This window comes from Cydia strobilella, chromosome 18 (assembly GCF_947568885.1).
Source record: "Cydia strobilella chromosome 18, ilCydStro3.1, whole genome shotgun sequence".
In the NCBI taxonomy this organism is placed as follows: domain Eukaryota; kingdom Metazoa; phylum Arthropoda; class Insecta; order Lepidoptera; family Tortricidae; genus Cydia; species Cydia strobilella.
In genome coordinates, this window is record NC_086058.1 from 13,536,880 (window position 1) to 13,557,229 (window position 20,350).

At 38.0% G+C, this 20,350-nt stretch overlaps 1 protein-coding gene across 1 annotated transcript; it reads right to left on the bottom strand.

Annotated features, from left to right (window-relative positions):
* Positions 1-4,823: 4,823 nt before the first annotated feature.
* LOC134749699 (pupal cuticle protein 36a-like) lies at positions 4,824-19,939 on the bottom strand. Its single transcript, XM_063684718.1, has 3 exons — positions 19,813-19,939; positions 17,422-18,124; positions 4,824-5,161 (listed from the first exon to the last, which is right to left on the bottom strand). The coding sequence occupies exons 1-3, from the start codon at positions 19,819-19,821 to the stop codon at positions 4,860-4,862; spliced, it is 1,014 nt and encodes a 337-aa protein (XP_063540788.1). The 5' UTR covers positions 19,822-19,939; the 3' UTR covers positions 4,824-4,859.
* Between the last annotated feature and the right edge of the window lie 411 nt (positions 19,940-20,350).

Genomic DNA, 20,350 nt, shown 5'->3' on the forward strand with positions numbered 1-20,350 from the left:
GTAGCGGAAACAAAGCATTTAACCAAAAAAAAAGGTTAAAAAGAACTAAGAGGAAGAAGTTAGGTAAGGAAAGTAAGACATTCAGTAACATTTTTTTTAACGTGAACAGTTTGTGGTCTTTTTTGAGTTTCCGCAAATCATTCATTCTAAGTTAAAGGATATAAAAGTGCCGTGAAAGTACTCCTTTTGATATTCATTTCTCTGAAGGCCTCATTTATGTAACCTTATTAAGACTGACTACGGAACTCTATCTATCGGAAGTCGTATCTCATATTTTCAATAAATTATAAATATTCAACCGAGCCATGAATTACTAAATCATTTAAATTGGTATCTTAAATAAACCTATATTTTCAGAAAATAAATTAAAAAAAAAATAAGTTAAAAAAAAAATAAGTTAAAATAAGTTAAATTAAGTTTAAAAAAATGAACAACTGGCTCGACATGCTCTTGGCCGATATAACAGCCGATATTTAGAGCGATATTAAGCAAGTCAACGCCATCTTCTGACAATGACTTGAACTATTAAAGCTTGAATGGATTTTAAATCCTTGAACAGAATAAGCAACTGATAGGTAACAAAGAGCTTTGATTGTTGAGTAACGGTTAAATCAACAGATGGCGCTGGTTACGTTACCAACATGAAACTCGTAACCGCAAGGAAATTCGCTTTGACGTAAAAAACCCGCTTCGAAATCGGTCCATCCCTTTGAGAGCTACGATGCCACAGATAGACATACATTGGCGTCAAACTTATAACACCCCTCTTTTTGCGTCGGGGGTTAAAAATTATTTAGAACTCCAGAGATACAATTAGCAGCAGAGTTTAACTAAGAAAGTGAGGTGTCCAAAATAGCTTACACAATATACACACTATTTTTCCCTTTATTCAAATTTAATTTTTTATAATTTTTCAATATGTTCAATAAATATGAGAATTACATCTTCCTTGGTTCGAATGGTTAATAACTTTAAATCCATAACTCCTTAGGGAATAAAATGAATTGTAACTTATAACAAAAACAATCACATTCAAATTGTGAATTTTCCATTTAAAAATGTACTGTCATTTGGTGAAACCCAAACTGGTTACCCTTGTAGCAATTTTTCACTGAACTTAATAGCTGTGAACGAATGATCCCCTTGACACCCTTCGGCCATAAGTTCGCGCTCGTGATATTTGCCAGTAGCGGCCGCGGCACTCGCACCACGCACGACAAGGGCCTGACGCTCTTTGATATAGAAAGATGTCTTATTGCGATTCCTATAAGAGGAAAGAGAACATAGTGGGGCTTTGTCCTTATCACCGACCCGGGTGGCATCATAGGGAGGAGGCGATGGCGAAATACCGAAATTTATAAGTGAAAGAGAAAAAATCCTATGCTGCCCAAATTTTATATGAATGTTCTTTCTCTTACCCCCGGTCGCTCGGTGGCGCGTCTATAACTGCTTGTATATACTATATCTAAGACGCACGAGCTGATGTGCACGTAATTTTAACGCTATTGCAGCTAACACTTTCAACGCATAACGGATCTTCCAAACATATTCCAATTCTACCACATCGTCAGCCGTGGCGGAAACATGCAGGCGCGATACATATAGCGCGGTATTCGGCGTGACAACTCACCCACCTTGTCAGTAGAAAAAGGCCAAAAACTCAAAAAATGGAAGGTCAACCCAATTAATCGCTTTTTGTGGGGGCCCATCTTGTGAGGGCGAGTCACCGTCTGCCGGAAATAAAATTGCATACCGTTTTATTCAGCTCAGTACTTAAGTCAATCGCTTTCACACTTTCACCCAATAACCTACTTCATTTTAGATTCCACCAACTCTCAATAGTCCTTACACCCGGCGGGTGCTGCCTCTGCGTGCGTCCTATGACACGGGAAGGGGCAGCATCCGCTCGGTGTACCCCTTACATTTCATTAGTGTCAAAAGGACCTCTACGTGTTGGCTTCGGCTACGCGCTCGCCTCCCAAAGTTATATTAAGTTTCAGTGTGCCACAGCAGAGGTATACTCTGACACACACACACTTTGTCAGTAGAAAAAGGCGGCAAATTTAAAAAATGTAGGCGCGAAGTGTTGACCTTACATTTAAACGCATAATTTGTAAATTATACAAATTTAAACGTAATTTACTAGTTTTTCTATAGTTTTTACTGGTTTAATAGGCTATTCACAGCTTGATTACATTCCTGACATACTATCAGTCAGGGACTCATCACCATCTTCAATTAAAATAAACATTTGCCGACGCAAAAAAAACGGGGCGATGAGTAATAAGTGCATTGGCTATGTACGGCATAATGCGATACAGTAATGGTATAATGGTACCTGATTCATGCATATATTAAATGATGCCACTTTTTTCCTTAGGGCATACATGTAATGTTCTCGAAAATTAAGAACACTTAGAATTGGATTGAAAACGGAGAACTAAAGTTGTAAGAAAATTGCCAGACAAAAGCGGCAGTGGGCGCGGGCCACATTGATCGCAGAACCAATGGCCGATACTCCGCAAGACAATTTTTGGGGACAAGAGGGTTATTTCCTGATTGTCTAGTTGTGTCATGACTTATGCCTCAATTTATAATTAGGTTTCTTTTTTACGTCGGTGGCAAACAAACAGCCTGCCTGATTGTAACCATTCTCCGAAGCCTACGGAAGCCGGCAACTTCAGAAGGGTTACATGCGCGTTGCCGACCCTAACACTCCGCACCCTCGTTGAGCTATGGCAACCTTATTTACCGGCAGGAACACAACACTATGACATGACACAGAATAGTATTATACAGAACGGCCACGCACCGCCCCGCCCCGATTCGAATTACCTTGCCCCGCGACAGCAGATTGACGGCCGTTTGCCGACCGTGTACAGGAGCGGTATTCGACATGCGTTAAGTGACGTTACGTGTTGAACTTCAGTTGAATGGAAGAAATCGTGTATTGTCGAATAGGTAAATTTGACATTAGCAATCCACAGTTAGGTGACAACGAAACCAAACCGAACCACGACGAGTTCAGAGCCATTTTAAACCGTATAGTAGTAAGAAAACAAAATTGATTTTTGTTGAATAATTTTTTCAATGAATGAGTTTTGGTTGTACTAAATGATACTTTCCACGGTTGATGAACAAATGATTCATTCCACTGTTGAACTGATGTTGAAGCCGAAACTGAGAGTTGTGCATCTCGAATAGGGCCCCTGTTTTCAAGCAACTTACTCACACAATGACGCATGCCGCGTGTACAGACGTGCCGTTCACACATAGAAATGCAAGTGATTTTTGATGTATTTGCGTGTCCGCCCTGTGACTATGAGTAGGGTCTAGAATAAATCTAATCTGATTTGCATTACTGACCTCGCTCATGTGCAGTGGTTACCATGTACCATCTTGTCTTTATTAGGCGATATTCTTGAGGCGCATCTGCTCTTGCCGCAGTTCCATTTTAGTATTGGGTTCATTCAAACTAGTTTTTTTTTCACCGCTGTGAAATCGTGTGTAAATTAGTTTAAGATTTAAAACTGCATTAGTCACCCGTTGACCACGAATGCTGTAAAGGGGCTCATTGACTATCAGTCCGCTGGACGACATCGGCCTGTCAGTTAGAACAAAAATTTGACAGTACCGAACAACTGACAGGCCAATATCGTCCGGCGGACTGATAGTCAGTGGGCCCCTTAATTAAAGCGTTGGAAACGTCGGGGTATATTTTAAATTTGATTTTTCTAGGCACGTTTTTTTCCTAAGACTGTAATATATCCATCTAATACGGAGTAACATAGTCTTTGGTAATAGGGTCCCCTTTGGGTACAGAACCCTAAAAACGATTTTGCTCAAAAATGGATATGGCACAAACGTATTCTCATCCGACGAGGAATCAAACAAATTGTATGTTTTTTATAAATCTCAGGTTCAACCTTCGTTTATTGTGTTCGATATTTACAATGCCTTACATTTACAATATAAACTTTTTTTTGTCATTTTCTTAAATATATTACTGTCCATTTGAGTATATGTATTAACTTACGACTATTTTCACAAGAAGAGAAGTAGAAAAATAATTTTGATACAGAATCGTCGAGAAATTGAGATCATATTAGTTAGGAGAAATAGTAAATGGTAACAGTAATAGAGTTAGACCAAGAAAAGTCTGCAGAGACTTTGACAGCACACGCAGTGCCAGTGTTATTTATACGTCATAATTTCATAGAAATTTGACGTTTAAAATAACACCTGCACTGCGGTGCTGTTAAAAACTGCAAACTTTTCTAGGTCTAACTCTAATAATTCTTATACATATTATTATAAATCACATCAATAGTTCACAGCTTTGTCCATTATTTATAATAATTAACTCTAATGATGATAAAGAAAGTGAATATTAAATAAAAGTGTCAATATGGATGACAAAATCTATACAAAATCAGATACAAAAAAGCTAAATATCAAAAAATAAAACAGTGGGATACAAAGAGATGTGCAAGTTGCGGAATGTTTCAAAAAAGTTGTAAAAGTTCTCGGAACTTTCAGGAATTTTCATGGAAATGGAAAATCACGATCTCATACAAAATATGAGATGTTCCCGAAATTTTTCAATGTGAAAATTTTGCAATTTTGTAAACATTCCGACGACACATCAGTAGATACAAGTCATAATCAATGCGAATTCTGTACAATATGACACAACAATACTAAAAATAAAACTGTTACAATGAAGACTCAATAACATCAACATCATCAATAAATTGACCATCTGAAAACCTTATTCCATTGACATAAGAACTAAAAATGTTCTTTGAACTTATTGTTAGTTTGGCTTTAACTCATCAGTATTCATTTGTCTTGAGCTCCTAATATTGGTATCCGGTCCTAGGGTTGAAGTTTCCTGAGCCATTAGGTCCAGCCTTGGGGGCCAGGTATTGGCGGGAAGCGGCGCCACCGAAGCTAGAACCACCGGAGTTGGAAGAACCACCGAAGTTACCCGAAGAGCCGCCGAAGTTACCCGAAGAGCCACCGAAGTTACCCGAAGAGCCACCGAAGTTCTTGGGCTGTTGGAAGGTGCGGCTGGGAGCGCCGTACTGGCCAGATGGTTGCTGGTATTGGTTGCCAGAATAGCCGGAGCCGGAGCCAGCGCCCTCGCCGTGGTAGGAGCCTAAAGAAAGATACAATATCTTTAAAAATACTGCTAAGGTAAGGATTAGAGATACAACTGGAGTTGAACAGATTGCAAACAATAGAAGGTCAAAAAATTCACACAAGAGAAGGGGCTGTTGTTTTATTAATTTCACAACTCGTGAAATTTTGTGAGCAGGTTGTATATTATATGTATTTCTGTTGCCGCTATAACAACAAACACTAAAAAGTACGGAAGCCTCGGTGGGCGAGTCCGACTCGCACTTATCCAGTTTTTTTATTCTGTTTATCCAAATGACAGAGCCACGAGGGTTCGCGAGGTCTAAAGCTCACAGAGCAACTAGTGTAGAAAGAGTTATGAAAAGAATTATTGGTAAGTAACTTTTTCTTATGAAATACGAGCTATCATTGTTAAATAAATTATGGGAAATCCTATTAAACAAGTAGAGTTAGTTAATAAATGGGTTTTTTAAAACGGCGATGACGTCGTTATGTCTAAGCTTACGGAAAATAGTTTATCCCAATTTTGACGCACTTGTTGAAATGAATCGTACGTCTTATGACAACTAGATATTGATGACCACCAACGACCAATCAAATACTAAAGGGGCCCACTGACTATCAGTCCGCCGGACGATATAGGCCTGTCAGTTAGAACAAAAATTTGACAGTTCCGAACAACTGACAGGCCGATATCGTCCGGCGGACTGATAGTCAGTGGGCCCCTTAAGATAATTAGATAAGATAATATAATTTACAAGCGTTTAATGAAAAACAATAGATCATCATGTATAAGGGTAGTCGTAAGCAAAGTTACATTAATGATTTACTAATGTGTCTAAAAGAACACGACCTTTGAATTACAACATTACGTTTGGTAATAAATAATAGCTGGGGCATGAGCTTCTGCGTTATTGTTTTGTGCTAGTTCTTGTGGCCAGGAAAATGGCGGGTGTCAGCACGCGGCTGCGCGGGCGCAGCGAGAATTTCATGAAACAGGCGGTTTTAAGCAATTATTTTATAATAACAATCTGATTGAATGATAGTTACTGAAATCATTAACATTTCAATTATGTGTGATATTTAATATCAAATATTTTTAAATTAAATTTGTGTTATATAAAATCCAATACAAGAAATTACAATTGAATTTTTAACGTCCTTTTTCTATGAACATTCAAATGCAACAATGCCAAGGAGCAGTCAACATGGACATTAATATATGTTTTGTGCTATATAATGATAGGTATAGGGTGACTGCTATAGTTATTGGCCACTACATACAACCCGGTCACAATATCTGTGCACCTGACCTCGTGACGTCATATCGGCGGTCTGGGTACGGTGTGAAAAAAAGTTTTTTCGAGAAATGTGGAGGTGTAGCGGCAACGAAGATGCTAACCGTACTGTCGCACCGGGGAGTGTGCGGAGAGGTGACAGGGGAAGCGGGAGAGGCGCCACATTCCAGCGAGGTGCACAGATATTGTGACCGGGTTATAAATACTTACATTTTACTTCTTTTGCGATATTTTATTTTTGTTTAACATTTTAATGATGATTCTAAATTGCTTAGATTAAGGATGTCACTTATTGGGAGAGAAAATTATTTTAATTTATTTTATATTTGTTAGTATGTAATGTTTAAGATAAGCATAATTTTTGACATTGATGCGAATTTATAGTGTAATTTTTAAACTGAAATAAATAAATCTAAATCTAAATCACAATAATTGGCCACTCTAAACAATAATGCTTCAATTGGCTTGTTTCTTTCTGATTTGTTAGGAGTGGCCAATAACTTTAGGAGTCACCAGTCATTTACTTTTGGTAATGTACACAAGCAAATATGTTAAACTTTCTTTGTAAAATAATAAAATTTGAAGGAACAGTATTAAGACCCTGAACCGCTAACTTTATGGCCCCGCACTCATCTCAGAAAGCTCAAGGTCGAGGCACAGTTGATGATGGTGATGCTAACGGAACCACGGCAATTGCAGAGGTCATTGCTTTTAAGACTGGTGAACATTGCTTTTAGGGGCCCACTGACTATCAGTCCGCCGGACGATATCGGCCTGTCAGTTGTTCGGAACTGTCAGATTGTTATTCTTATGACAGGCCGATATCGTTCGGCGGACTGATAGCCAGTGGCCCCCTTTAGGGGACCTTTTCTAATGGGTGGTATTGATTATGAGTTGGTATAATAAAAGATATACTGTAAGTGTTATGATGAAAATGGTTCAATGAACCGTCTTGACTACCGGGAATGGACATTAGGATAATTTACATTTCATCACGAAAATGATAATTTTACTCAGGCAAAATCGTGAGCAGAAACTAGTTTGTAATAAATACGAGTATGTTCATAGATTGTTAAACAAATATTGGCATTGTTTATAATTATGTAAATAAATGTTATTGTTTTTGTTCTTGTTTGCACAAATAGCTCTGTTTTACGCTGTAGAAACTTTATTAAACATGATGTTAAAATATTTTCATTAAGGAAACTGTAAGTCTAGCATTTAAGAAAATTTCCAGTGTTATGTATAACTATAAAAGACTGTTTGTTTCTTAAATAAATAAATGCTTTACATATTTTTATTGGTAATTATAACATTTTTTTAAAGATTCTGTTTACAATATTTTATAGTAAAAAAATTGCAAAAATGTGTCATTTTTTTTCATGAATTTTTAACCGTTTAATAAATACTTATCAAGCACAAAAATATACTCTAATAGGCCAATTCGTGTTTTAGTTATTCGATCTGTTGCCGATATGATACTGATCCCTTTTGACACCGACAGATCAGTATCATATCTGAAACAGAGGATAACTAAAACTCGAATTGGTCATAACACGAGTAAAACAGTAATATTGAGTCAAATCAGATGTAGAACCCACAGTTAAAGCCTTTGTTCTCGTTTCCCACACCTTGCCCAACCGTGGGACTGTCACGCGAGATGCATACTTTTATAACGACTTTACGAAATGATCGCAAATCATTGCGCGTTAGTGCAAGTACAGTCAACTGAAGAAGTAGGTAAGACAGCATAAGAAGTGGTCAGGGGGCCTATCCAAATTGATAATCGTTTATCGATAAACTCATATCCTAAGGCTCATATATGGTGGAAACATTCGCTGTATTCGATAAGGTCTTGGTAGCTTAGATGGAAGAGCACCGGGCTAGTGATCCGGTGGTCGTGGGTTCGAGTTCCAACCAAGACTGAAATTTTTCAATTTTATTTTTGTTTCTAAGTCTAATTGAAAGGTAAAAATGTATTGGGATCACAATTTCATCAGAAGTTTCGGTTTCAGTTTCGGTATTGACAGGTTTGCCGAAACCATTTTTCAGCTGAAGGTTCGGTTTCGGCAAAAAAGCACTCAGCCGCGCCGAAACTGTACTTCCAGTGTTGTCTGACCGAAGTTTTAGTCTCGGCTTCGGCATAAAAAATCCAGTTTCGGTTCCCTAACTAACTTCCACCATTAGGTAAACGCACTTTATGCGGATGCATGCTTTATTTCTAGTTTAGTATTAATTTTGTTTAAGATAAAATGTAGATTTTTTGACGATGCAAAAGCGATCCAACAGATCCTACTTGAATAAATTGAGTTTTATCTTTTATCCTTATCTTTATCCAGTGATAATATAAAAGGATATTATGATATAGTCCAGAGGGCATGTATCCAGCCTCGCAAAACTATACTTTAAGCATGTATAGCTAAAGGATATTTTGCTGTAACGTCTCTGATCCAAATTGAGCATAGAACCTTAGGCTTACATTAAACTCAAATTATATCCATGTATGTAAGCAAGATGCATGAAAAGCTTGGAATTTGAATTGTGCGTGTAAAAGGTTGCAGAATAGACCAATTTGTGAAATTGTTTTATAATAGGTGCATTGAGTTCTATGTATGGCGATAATTATCTAAGTATAATGTATACGTCGTTTACTTAAAACGTCTTTAAATGCGTATTGAATATATATGTAGACATTCAGGCATTTACTTAAAGGAGTCATTTTATTATCTAAGTTACCTGTGTTTCTGTGCGGTCAAAGACTTTAGTCTATTGTCGTAAGAACACAAAAGAAAGACTTATAAATGTGAAAACATCAGTTACAAGCTACGTTAAAGCTAGATGCCAATTCTTTATACAAAATTTGATAAGGTTTTGATCTCATTTTGATACGAACTTAAGTCCTGTCATCGGGCACCTCACTTGCGCATTGTATTTACTTTTAATCGCATATGGAATAAATTAATTTCATTCATTGGTTAATCCATTCATGTCAAATTGTTACGCCAGAACTGGGCTCCCATAGTCTTTAGAAACAAAAGATGGCTACCGGCGATTTGGCCTTTTCACTAGTTATAAATGTTTCTTAACTCGTCTTATTTTAAATGTTAGCTTCCTTAAACGTTTCGTTACGACACGAGGGCGGGCTATGATGGTTCGATAATAAGGCACAATCGAAATCGATTGGAAACAGTTCATTGTACAACTGCGGATAGTCACCAACTCCCTTTAGATTATCGTTAAATCGATTGAAATATCATACGTATAGCTTTAGCTAGTTATTAAATTTATTCACACTATTCACAGCGGTCAGGAAATCAAATTTTCGGAAATACACGGAAAAAAGAGATTTTAATTGTTTTATTCAGTCATTGTTTCATTTCTCGTACTATATAGAAACATACCGTTTTGAAATTTCTTAGAGTACATACTTATCAGCTGATTTTACTGGTTAGTTCATGAATCTAAGAAAAACTTTATAATTAATCTAAAAATTTATATAATATGCCCATGTTGTTTAAATAATACATTTTTTTAGTACATGGGCGTTTTCTAAAATAAATATTGAAAATCTGATTCTCACAGATCCTGGTGTTTTTGGGTCCTTTCAACTTAGAATCACTAGCATATTCAATTCTGATGATAAAATAATCACAAAAGTGAAAAAAACATTCACACTAAAACGTGACGTAATGGAATGGACATTTTGGGACATCTTTTTTTAATGGCACGATGGAAAATTCTGATTAGAATAAGCCCAAGAATGTCCAGATTTGAAAGAATCATGTTTGCAATATTTATTTTAGAATACGCCCAGATAGTACTGATATTTTAACTAAGTGTGTCCAGGTCCATAGGTATATCGACAGCATATTTAGTGATATATTTTGTCGATTTCGCAAAAGGAATCAAACCTGTAATATCTTGTGTTAAAAGTTAAAACAAATTATCAAATCGTCATCTCACTTGCAAATGTAACATAATTATTACTTTGCAAATCGATTACCATAACCCACAGTACTGATCTATAATTTGCTTACCGGTGACTTAGGGTTTTCATAACCCCACAATTTTTACAGCTATATCAAGGGATAATCAGCCGTATGCGAGGAGAATAAGAACTTTGTAAAATGCACGCGAAATTCTGGTTTAAAACGTTTACTGATGCTTCGGCCCTAGATAATCTTAGAAAGGACGCCAGCGCGTATGTGTGAGTTGCAATGGAAAACGACTTATGCGCTACAGAAAGTGCTTGGAGTTACGTAGTTCTAGACTTGTTATGTCGCCTTACATTAGCTTATTATAGCGTTTTGTACCTTTGGCCTGGATTGCACTAATAAATAACGGAATTACTGTGGGATGGGATCAGTGTCGACATAAGTCCAGTGTTTATTCTTGGGTCAGTGTAATGTCCATTTGCTATAAGAAACATGCCCTAACCTATTCTTCATTGCGTCGGTCAGAAGTACATTGGACATAGGTTTCTAATATTGCGTCGGCCAATAATCCTGCAGGACATTTCAGTTTCCAAAAATAGTAATCGACCAAACGTTTTCTTGCAGCCTTCATATATCAACCATTAGCTAACCGTAAGTTATTGCGGAAAAGTCCAAGAGGTAACTATTTTCCCTAGAGTAGGTAAGACCTGTACACCAACATGAGAGCAATAAAGATATTCTACTCTATTCTATTCTATTCTAAGAAAATATGGCTCAATTATGTAGAGAAAGACCTTAGGAAGAAGACGTACACCAACTGGAAGGTGGGCGGTGGCTGAGGATGGTGACGATATTCGAGAGATAGGAGAAAAGGCAAAGACTCACAAAATGGTGGTAGTGCTATCATATTTATTCTGTCATCGTATGATATTAATCACTTTTTGGATTAGGAACGCTTGTAAAGTTAATGTCAATATTGCTTTTTTACTAAATATTTCTCGAAAACTAAATCACCTATCGGAAAACGGACCAAATAGGTTGATGCAGCTCAATCTGCATATTACGAAGATCACCAAAAAGTCAATTTCAGGAAAATGTCAAAACGCTGCTTTTTACACAATGAGACATTTAGAATAAACAGATAGAATTAGATTTAGATGAATGATAGAGATGATGATGTTGTTTACCAATATCTCAATTGACATTTTGCTGGGACGTCAGTCTTCCGTGACCACAGCTAGTGCAACCTAGGGGACTTCCGGTTCGAACGCCATCTTGATAGTAGCCTCGTGATTAATTACTTTGTTTTTTGCTCATTACTATTGTTTAAAGTGTAATATCGATAGCTTTATTATACAGTAATCTAATGTAGTAGTGTGCAGTGAATGGAGAATTAATCTCAAAGCGTGTTTAACCACCATTTTGGAGTCAACGGCCGGTAGTCCACGTGCTTCTCGTAAAATCCAGCTATCGGTTTTACGAGTCAACTACAAATAATAACTACCGAACAACGTCGTGCTCTAAGAGCATTTGGTATTTCTACCTCTAACCGTGTCTGGCTAGAGCCCTAGAGGCCCATTATTTTATTATTTACCGTACACTGGCTGAAATATTAATTCGATCCCACGTGGATCCCACTTTGACGTTGGCGAAATCATCAACAGTATCGATGGAGCCATACTACCTAAAGATTGATTGATTGATAGTGCAACCTAGTTGAAACGTTGGAAAAAAGATAAAATAATGAAATTTAACCGCGTTAGACCCGGTAATGACATTAATTATGTGTACAAAACGCGAGAGTTTAAAGTGTTATAATGACAGAGAAGAAAGCAAGGTAGGAAAGTATCAGTGCTAAATCCTTGAATAGGCTTTGATACGCCTATATGGCTAATATGGCTTGAGCCACTGTACACGGCTATTTTCTTCCGAGCCAATGTTCCCTCCTGATTCTGCGTTAAATAGTTGTATGTCTCATTCACTTGCATAGTACTGTGTCACTGCCATGAGTTCCGTAAATGACAGTCGATAGTGAGAAAGTTACGGAAAATGCATGGAGTAATTGTAGGAGACAAATTTCAATTCGGAATACTTGTGCCGCGGTGAGATACCTATGTAAAGGTGGCATGTGAAACAGCATTGAGTTTAGATTTCGTCACATCAATGAGAAACTTAATAACATGGTCCACATAATTATCTTCACGCGACAAACATAATATATTTCCACGGTTTTACGGTGGGAAAGTGAGATTTACTGTATTTTCAATGCTGATATTATCGAGTTTAATTGTTAGGTCCAGTTTTTACATTTTTTTAAGGGACATGAAATTTCAACTGTGTTACACATTGCATTAATTTGCCTTCTTTGTCGCATTGCTGTCGAAATTGTAAAGTCAATGGGGTTGATCTCTCGAATTATTTTACAGATGGCGCCAGCATAGGTTTTACTAGATTTATAGAACCAAACTAGAGACAGGTTAAAGTTATGCTGGCACCATCTATACAAACCAAAACACAATAAAGCAATCAAGGATTTGTACAGTACGGTACTGTAGTTAACAGTGGGCTAAGGCCTGAAGGACTAATATTTTCAATATGATAAGCGACTGATAGAATTGTCAGCCTTTCAGTCGCAATCTGACGGAATCTTAGTCATCATTTCATCACGGTTTTATAGAAAGGGACTATATCTGCCCGATTCGAACAATGCTTCTAAGAGATCACTGCAGTACGATACCGATCCGTCAGTGTCAAAAGTGACGTTTTTTTTCCTATCTGGCTTTTACTCCCTGCAATTTTGCACAGGGTGAATTTACCAATGTCGGTTTTGACTTTCACACGTGAGGAGAATGTTCGGTAAAAAAGTGACGTTTTTTGTTGAAGAAATGTCACTTTTACTTTTAACACTGACAGATCGGTATCGTACCGCAGTGATGTCTAACAACCATTGTTCGAATAGAGCCGTATATTTTCACACGCCTTCGCAATGCCAAGCTACATTACTTATTGACCCACACATCTTTCTTAACAGATAACTCACTTTGATTGGTGGGAACCGACCGTTATTTTAATGTAAATGCGAAGGTTGGTCAATTTGTTAACACTGTCATTTAGTTTAACGCTGCATAATTCTAATTTGAAATGAAATACACACAATGGCGTGCTAAATATCATCCACATTGCCCCTTTTAAATAAACTGGCCCCGTAGACAACATGCCAGTCGCTAACGCTACGTAGCAAACGAAACGCAACTGTCACTGTCACACTAATATGAAAGAGTGATAGAGAGACACAAAGCGATTCGATGGCGAAGCGATAGCGATTGTCATCTTGGCTAGGCCGGCAGTACAGTTATAAGAGTCGTCTTTTATTAACGTAAATATTGTTAAATATGTTATATTATATGGTATTGATAAAAGGAGCTTAAACGTTTGGGGAAACCAGCATCGTTTTCTTGTCATTACATATGTATATTATCAAACCTCTCGATCACTTTGTGACATGAAGTCAGAATGATAAGTGAGGTAGCTAGGTTGTGTAGGTTGCAACCCAAGTTTGTGTTCCGTAAGAATTTTAATGTTAAAGTTCCAACAAGGGCTGAATGGACCGAAGGTCTTGAAGCACCAATGTCTGATGAAAATGACATCATATGGTACACAGACGGGTCCAAGACAGATTCTGGTACTGGGGCAGGCATTTATGCAAATGACTTTAGTAGTAGCATAAGCATGGGCAATTACGCCACTGTCTTCCAAGCCGAGACATACGCTATAATTGCCTGTGCACATGAGAATATAGTTAGGCAAACCCAAGGGAAGAATATCTATATTCTCAGCGACAGCCAAGCTGCACTCAAAGCGCTTAAGGCGCCTAGAGTGGACTCTAGACTGGTATACAATGGCATCCAAGCTCTGAACAAGCTTGGAAGGCAAAACAAAGTGCAACTGGTGTGGATCCCAGGGCACGAGGGATTCATGGGCAATGAAAATGCAGATGAACTTGCCAGAGCCGGATCTGCAAACAACCTTATAGGTCCGGAACCATTCGTGGGGCTCTCACAGGGAACCATCACAACGGCTATCAAAGACCTTACTAAGACCAAACACCAGGAAGAATGGGACAGTCTGACGGGTCTAAAGCACTCAAAGCTCTTTATACAAGGGGTAGACTCTGGTTGGAGCAAAAAGCTTTGGAAACTTAGCAAACGGCAACTCCAAATAATAACGGGGGTGTTTACTGGCCATTACGGGGTCAAGGGAATCCTGGCCAAGATGGGGCACGCTGACAACACCGATTGTCGTATGTGTGGCGAAGAGGAAGAGACAATAGAACACCTTATGTGTGAATGTCACGCCCTCGCCAGACAAAGAATGAAGGACTTTGGAACAGGCTACCTGGTACCAAAGGAATTCAAAAAGCTACCCATAAGGTCCATCATCCGGCATATGGAGATGGTGGGGAAGGCTCTTGAGTAGCGGACGGGTCTTTTCTAGGGGGTAACTGCACAAAAGATCCCTATGGGTCGAAGTGTATCCGAAAGGGCCCCCGAAACTATAAGATAAGATAAGATAAGATAAGATAAGAGGTAGCTAGGTAGCTACTCTAATCTGCGAAGCACCTAGCGCGCATAAATCGTATGCAAGTGGAGTCACGATGGCTGATGCAACTGATCTGACGCCATCATGAATATTGACCTGTTTGTTTGTCTACTGAAAATACTAAATATTTTTTTATAATTTATATATTTTTTTAAACTAATTACCTAGAAGTTTTGAAAAATCGATCCTTCATATCTGCTAATCGAGCCAGAAAGCTGTAGCTCAGAGTTACTAAATAAGTTATTTCTCCGGTGATTATTTCAAGACATTATAAATAGTGTGATTTTTCAGGTTTTTATAATGATGACATTTTGAATTGTGGTCAAGTCATAAGTCACATTACTTGTATTGCAGATTTCGGCAAGGTTGAACCGTGGTCTCGCTAATTTTACAAAAAAAGGTATAGTTTTATAATGTTCATTTAAAGTGCCTTAAAGAGCAGCTAAAGTTCTCATTGACTACACGTATTCTAATAATTAATGTATTCGTATATGTTTTCATATTTGCTTTTCTTATACAAAATTGATATAACAAATTATTTAATTTATTTTAATAAATAACAAAAATTTAACATAATTATTATGTTCCTCTACACTTCGTAATTTTAAAAGCAAATGGGTGTATTCGTTCATTTTAGAGATTTAACTCCAAAGTAAATCTATGAAAAGCTTGTTAAAAGTAAACTCAGTTTCACTTAGGGTTTTTTTTAGCTGTAGATAGTTTTGTGAGAATTACACTAAAAGTGAATAGAATCATTAAAAATTACATGAAAACGGATTGATTTAACGTCAGACTCCATTACTTGATAATATTGATAAAAAAAGCTTTTTAAGATATTTCACGGGAAGTTTTGGACTTTATTATGCTCATTACTCATTATATATCATTACTTCTGTCATTTATAAGAAGTATGTTGTTATCCGCAAGCCCGTCAATCTTGACTTTGATTAACTTTGCGCACGCTTTATTTTGTACGGAAATAGTAGCATAATTATTCGAGTTTTTATTGGGTACAACTAATAACATATAATGGCATTTTTTAGTGATTGATAATAAGTTAGTTCGCAATTTTTTGCGTCTAGACTTTGTCTAAACACTGAAGACGTTTTGGGGTGAGCATTTTACATATTGTAAACAAGTAGGTAGCAAAATTGGCTTATTTTACGATTTATTCGCTCTCTTTCTTTGACTAAATAAATAATAATTCTTCGTATATATATTTAGACCATAGATGGTGCTGGCCGGGGTGCAGACAGGCCGAAAAGGAGATGGCGAGACGACTTGGACGCATTTTATCCGGACTGGCGGAAAACTACAAAGATAGGGTCGAGTGGAGGAAATGAGAGGCCTATGCCCAGCAATGGGACACTAAATTATGCTAATAAAAATAATGTGTGCGATTCCTATTAAAAATATCCTCATGTTGCTACAGGATTTTATGATTGAGATTTTGGGGCATTTAGACACCACGAGTTTTTACAAAAACTATGATAAGTTGATTACCTATATTTTGTTTCAAATAACCTTGTATGTATTTAGCTAAGCTATATAAATTTATCATTTAAATTATCTTTTAAAATGAACTATTGAACTCGGTTAGTAATAAAATAACGCAAGATAAATTATAATCACTCTAATTAGTGTAAGCTAGTACATAGATTAATCTTAATACCTTTATCTAGACCTGTTAATAAATCTAGGCTATCTAGAGTTTAGACAGACGTAATCAATGCACATGATGGTTTGCCGTCATATGTGACATATGAAACGTGTGTTATGACTAATGATGAGTAGGTCATCTAGATTAAAATAAATAGAGCAGTTAAGATGTTTCAATTGCCTTGAAACTGTTGCAATAAATGTAGATATTTTCTCCTGATATTTTCTCTTTAATGACGTGTATGCTTTCTCTGATCAAATCGGGGAAATCCTGAAGAAAGGCCAGGTCAAGAGCACCCTAAACCGGCGAGCGTGTATGAGGAATGTTATGAAAGTGAAGGAAGCGAAAGAGGTATGTCAGGATCGTAGCAAGTGGAAATCCGTGGTCTCTGCCTACCCCTCCGGGAAATGGGCGTGATTATATGTATGTATGTATGTATGTTTTCGTAATTTAATGCGACAATTTGTAAAACTTTGGTTACAGATAGGTCTGACATTACCTAGCTTTTATCAAAATCGAAGAAACCGACAGTTTAGACTCTTGTAGCCTACACGACAAAGATACCAAATATACACGGTGGCTAAAGTGCACTCCCGTTGCCAGGGAGGTTTTGGGATTATACTGAGCAACTTTTACTATGGGACCATACCATTTACCCTCGAATAGAAAATGGAACAGCCAAAATGTATAAAACAGACAAATTTTTTTTTACAGAATAAGTGGTACATATTTTTGCGCGTTTCATGTCAAAAGGCAAGCAAGTAAGTATCCATCAAAAAGGACTTACCATCGTCAGAGATGCCAGCAGCCTCATCACGGGCGTTCTGCTCCAGAGACTTCAGGATCTCCTCCGGGATCGGGGGAGGGGTGGGGAGATGGGCACCCTGGGGGCGGTATCCGTTCTCATCAGCGGTGTACGTGATGCTGTAGTCCTGGCCATCATCACCCTTGTATCCAAAGCTACCCTGGGACTGGACTCCGTTAGTGGCCACGCCTTGAGCGTCAGCGCGGATGCCGTTCGAGGTCTCAAAGTCGTAGGAGAAGCCTTCAGCGGTAACCTCGCTGTTGGACCTCAGGATTTGGGCGCCGGCGTCTTGGGGACGGGAGTTTTGCTGGCTGTATGACTGCTGGAAGCCGCCGGAGTTGTAGAGGTTGCCGCCGTGTTGGGTTTGTCCGAAACCGCCAGCGCCAGCGCCGGCTTGGCCAAAACCTCCGTGGCCAGCGCCTCCTTGACCGAATCCTCCTTGGCTAGCGCCTCCTTGTCCGAATCCTCCGTGGCTAGCGCCTCCGAAACCTCCAGCTCCGCCTTGGCCGAAACCAGCCGAGCCTCTCTGTCCAAAGCCGCCAGCGTGGCCTCCAGCGCCAGCCGCGGCATGGCCGAAGCCTCCAGCGCCTCCTTGGCCAAATCCAGATCCTCCACTGCCAGGAGGCAGGTAGGTGTTGTCCAAACGCCCGGCGGCGCACACTCCGAGGACGGCAGCGACTACGAACTGAAATTAAAGATTATTTTAGCAACAATATACAATGATACAGATGTTAGTATATAAAAGGGATCGTAGTGTAATTCATACAATGTATCGACCAAAATGTTTCAGAAAGACTGGAGAAAAGACTTGAAACGTAGTAAATAAATTGTAAGGAAGAATTGTAAAAAAGCTATCAATGTGTATAAATATAAGTTATCTTACAAACTACCTATAGATACGTTGCAATTACAATATTAATATAGTTATTAGTTAATTAATAGAACTATCAATTTGCAGACTTATCTTGGTCTAACTGTTAGACCAAGATAAGTCTGTAGCGATTCTGATAGCACACGCAGTGCAAGTGTTATTTCAAACGTCAAACTTCGGTGAAATTGTGACGTATAAGAAAATTATTAATAGAACTCAGATGTGTTAATAAAAATGTATAATTTATAAATAAGTATATCTTTATTATTTGTAAGTTATCAATGTTACAATGGTATATATGAAAAGAACGCGATCGCGATCGCCAGTAATGATGACGGTCCAACAAAATGATAAAAGACATGTCAATGTAATAACGTTTACAATAGTACGAATGTTTGCTCAAGTCATTAGGTACTTTACGAGTAGATCAGCGGTACTCAACCGTTTTTTATGAGAGCCACAAAGCCGCCTATGTGCCTTGTAGCCCCGGGGCGCAAGATTCGCTTGGCAAGCTCATGTATCTATACCAAGATCACTTGGCGGTCACCTAAAAAAGCCCGGCGGCCCGCATGCGACCCGCAGGCCGCAAGTTGAGTACCGCTGCTTTAGATAGTCATCGCCTCATCGGTAAAGCGTACATTGTTAAATAATATTTTGTAAAATTTATTACAAAGACATTCATCATTGGTCAGTTAAGAGTTTCTGTACAATAAGTTGCCAAAGAACGTTCAAATTATTATGACTCTTAGAAATGTTAGTAGGAATAATATATTAACAAATTAGGACCGGTCTAGTTAAATGGTGAATTATATTTATTGCTCTGTGGTTTCATAAAGTTACATAAACTAAAATGATATATACTAATCAATAAATTCATGAGGCATATATACAGTGTAGCTAAAAAATAAGTGCATTCCCGTTGCCAGGGAGGTTTTGGGATTATACTGAGCAACTTTTACTATGGGACCAACCACGAAATCACGAAAAAAAATATTTACCCTCCCATAGAAAATGGACCAGCCAAAATGTATGAAACAGCCAAATTTTTTCCGCAATTTCGGGGTTGGTCCCATAGTAAAAGTTGCTCAGTATGATTCTAAAACCTCCCTGGCAACGGGAATGCACTTATTTTTCAGCCATCCTGTATTATTCAATGAAATGTAACAAAATTATATGCACACGACTATATTTCAACTGCATCACTCCTGCAGGAATCATATTAAATTGCAGTCGGGATGCAGCTGTTATGTTTTATGCAGAAAGATGTAATTTGGTCCAGTTTTGTAACACTTGAAACACTTTTACGTTTTCAACCTGCACCCTTTGACCGGATTAGGGAATGCTACCGAGGCTGAATGTTTATGGTGAGAACCGGGAATTCTGGAAGTCAGTTTATATAAACAACTGGAGCACACCCTAATCCCGATTCTGTCGATTTTGACCTTTAACTTTAAAATTCTTTTTATATCTAAATAACCTAGTTTTTGCTTTCAAAAACTCACCAATTTCATTTTGAAAATGTGAATTAGATATGTGCGGTACGAAGCCGAACGATTGACTGTGATGAGTGAAGACGATTGCAGGATTATATACTGAGCGCCGTAGTTCGCTTCTCGCTGCTCTGAAGGCTAGACTCTTGACTCTTCCTTGTAAATGTGTAACATTTTTAAGAACTAGTTTTGCAATTGGTACCTTTTATGGATGGGTTTTGTTATATATTTTAATTAGACAGTATTGTTGGATGGTTAATGAGGTAGGATAATGCATTTAAATTGGGATTGTTATGAAATGGTGCATTATGCGAAAAGGGCGATCCGGTTGAAATGAATTTGATGCCGAAAATAGAGCGTATTTATGAATTGGTTTTCTAATGGTGTATGGATCGTTTTTATTTATAATGAGATGAATGAAAAGCTAAGCTGCGTACAAACTGATGGACAATACGATAACGACATATCGAAATAGGGAATATTACGCGAAACTGCGTCGGTGGTGCTACTACCACAATCTGAGGATCTAATCGCGATTCGCGAAACAAGA

Bases quoted from the DNA above. Each gene is read 5' to 3' on its own strand.
- LOC134749699 (XM_063684718.1), bottom strand. The intron at 5,162-17,421 runs GTAAGTCCTTTT...ATCTTTCTTTAG, and splicing joins TGCTGGCATCTCTGACGATG to GCTCCTACCACGGCGAGGGC.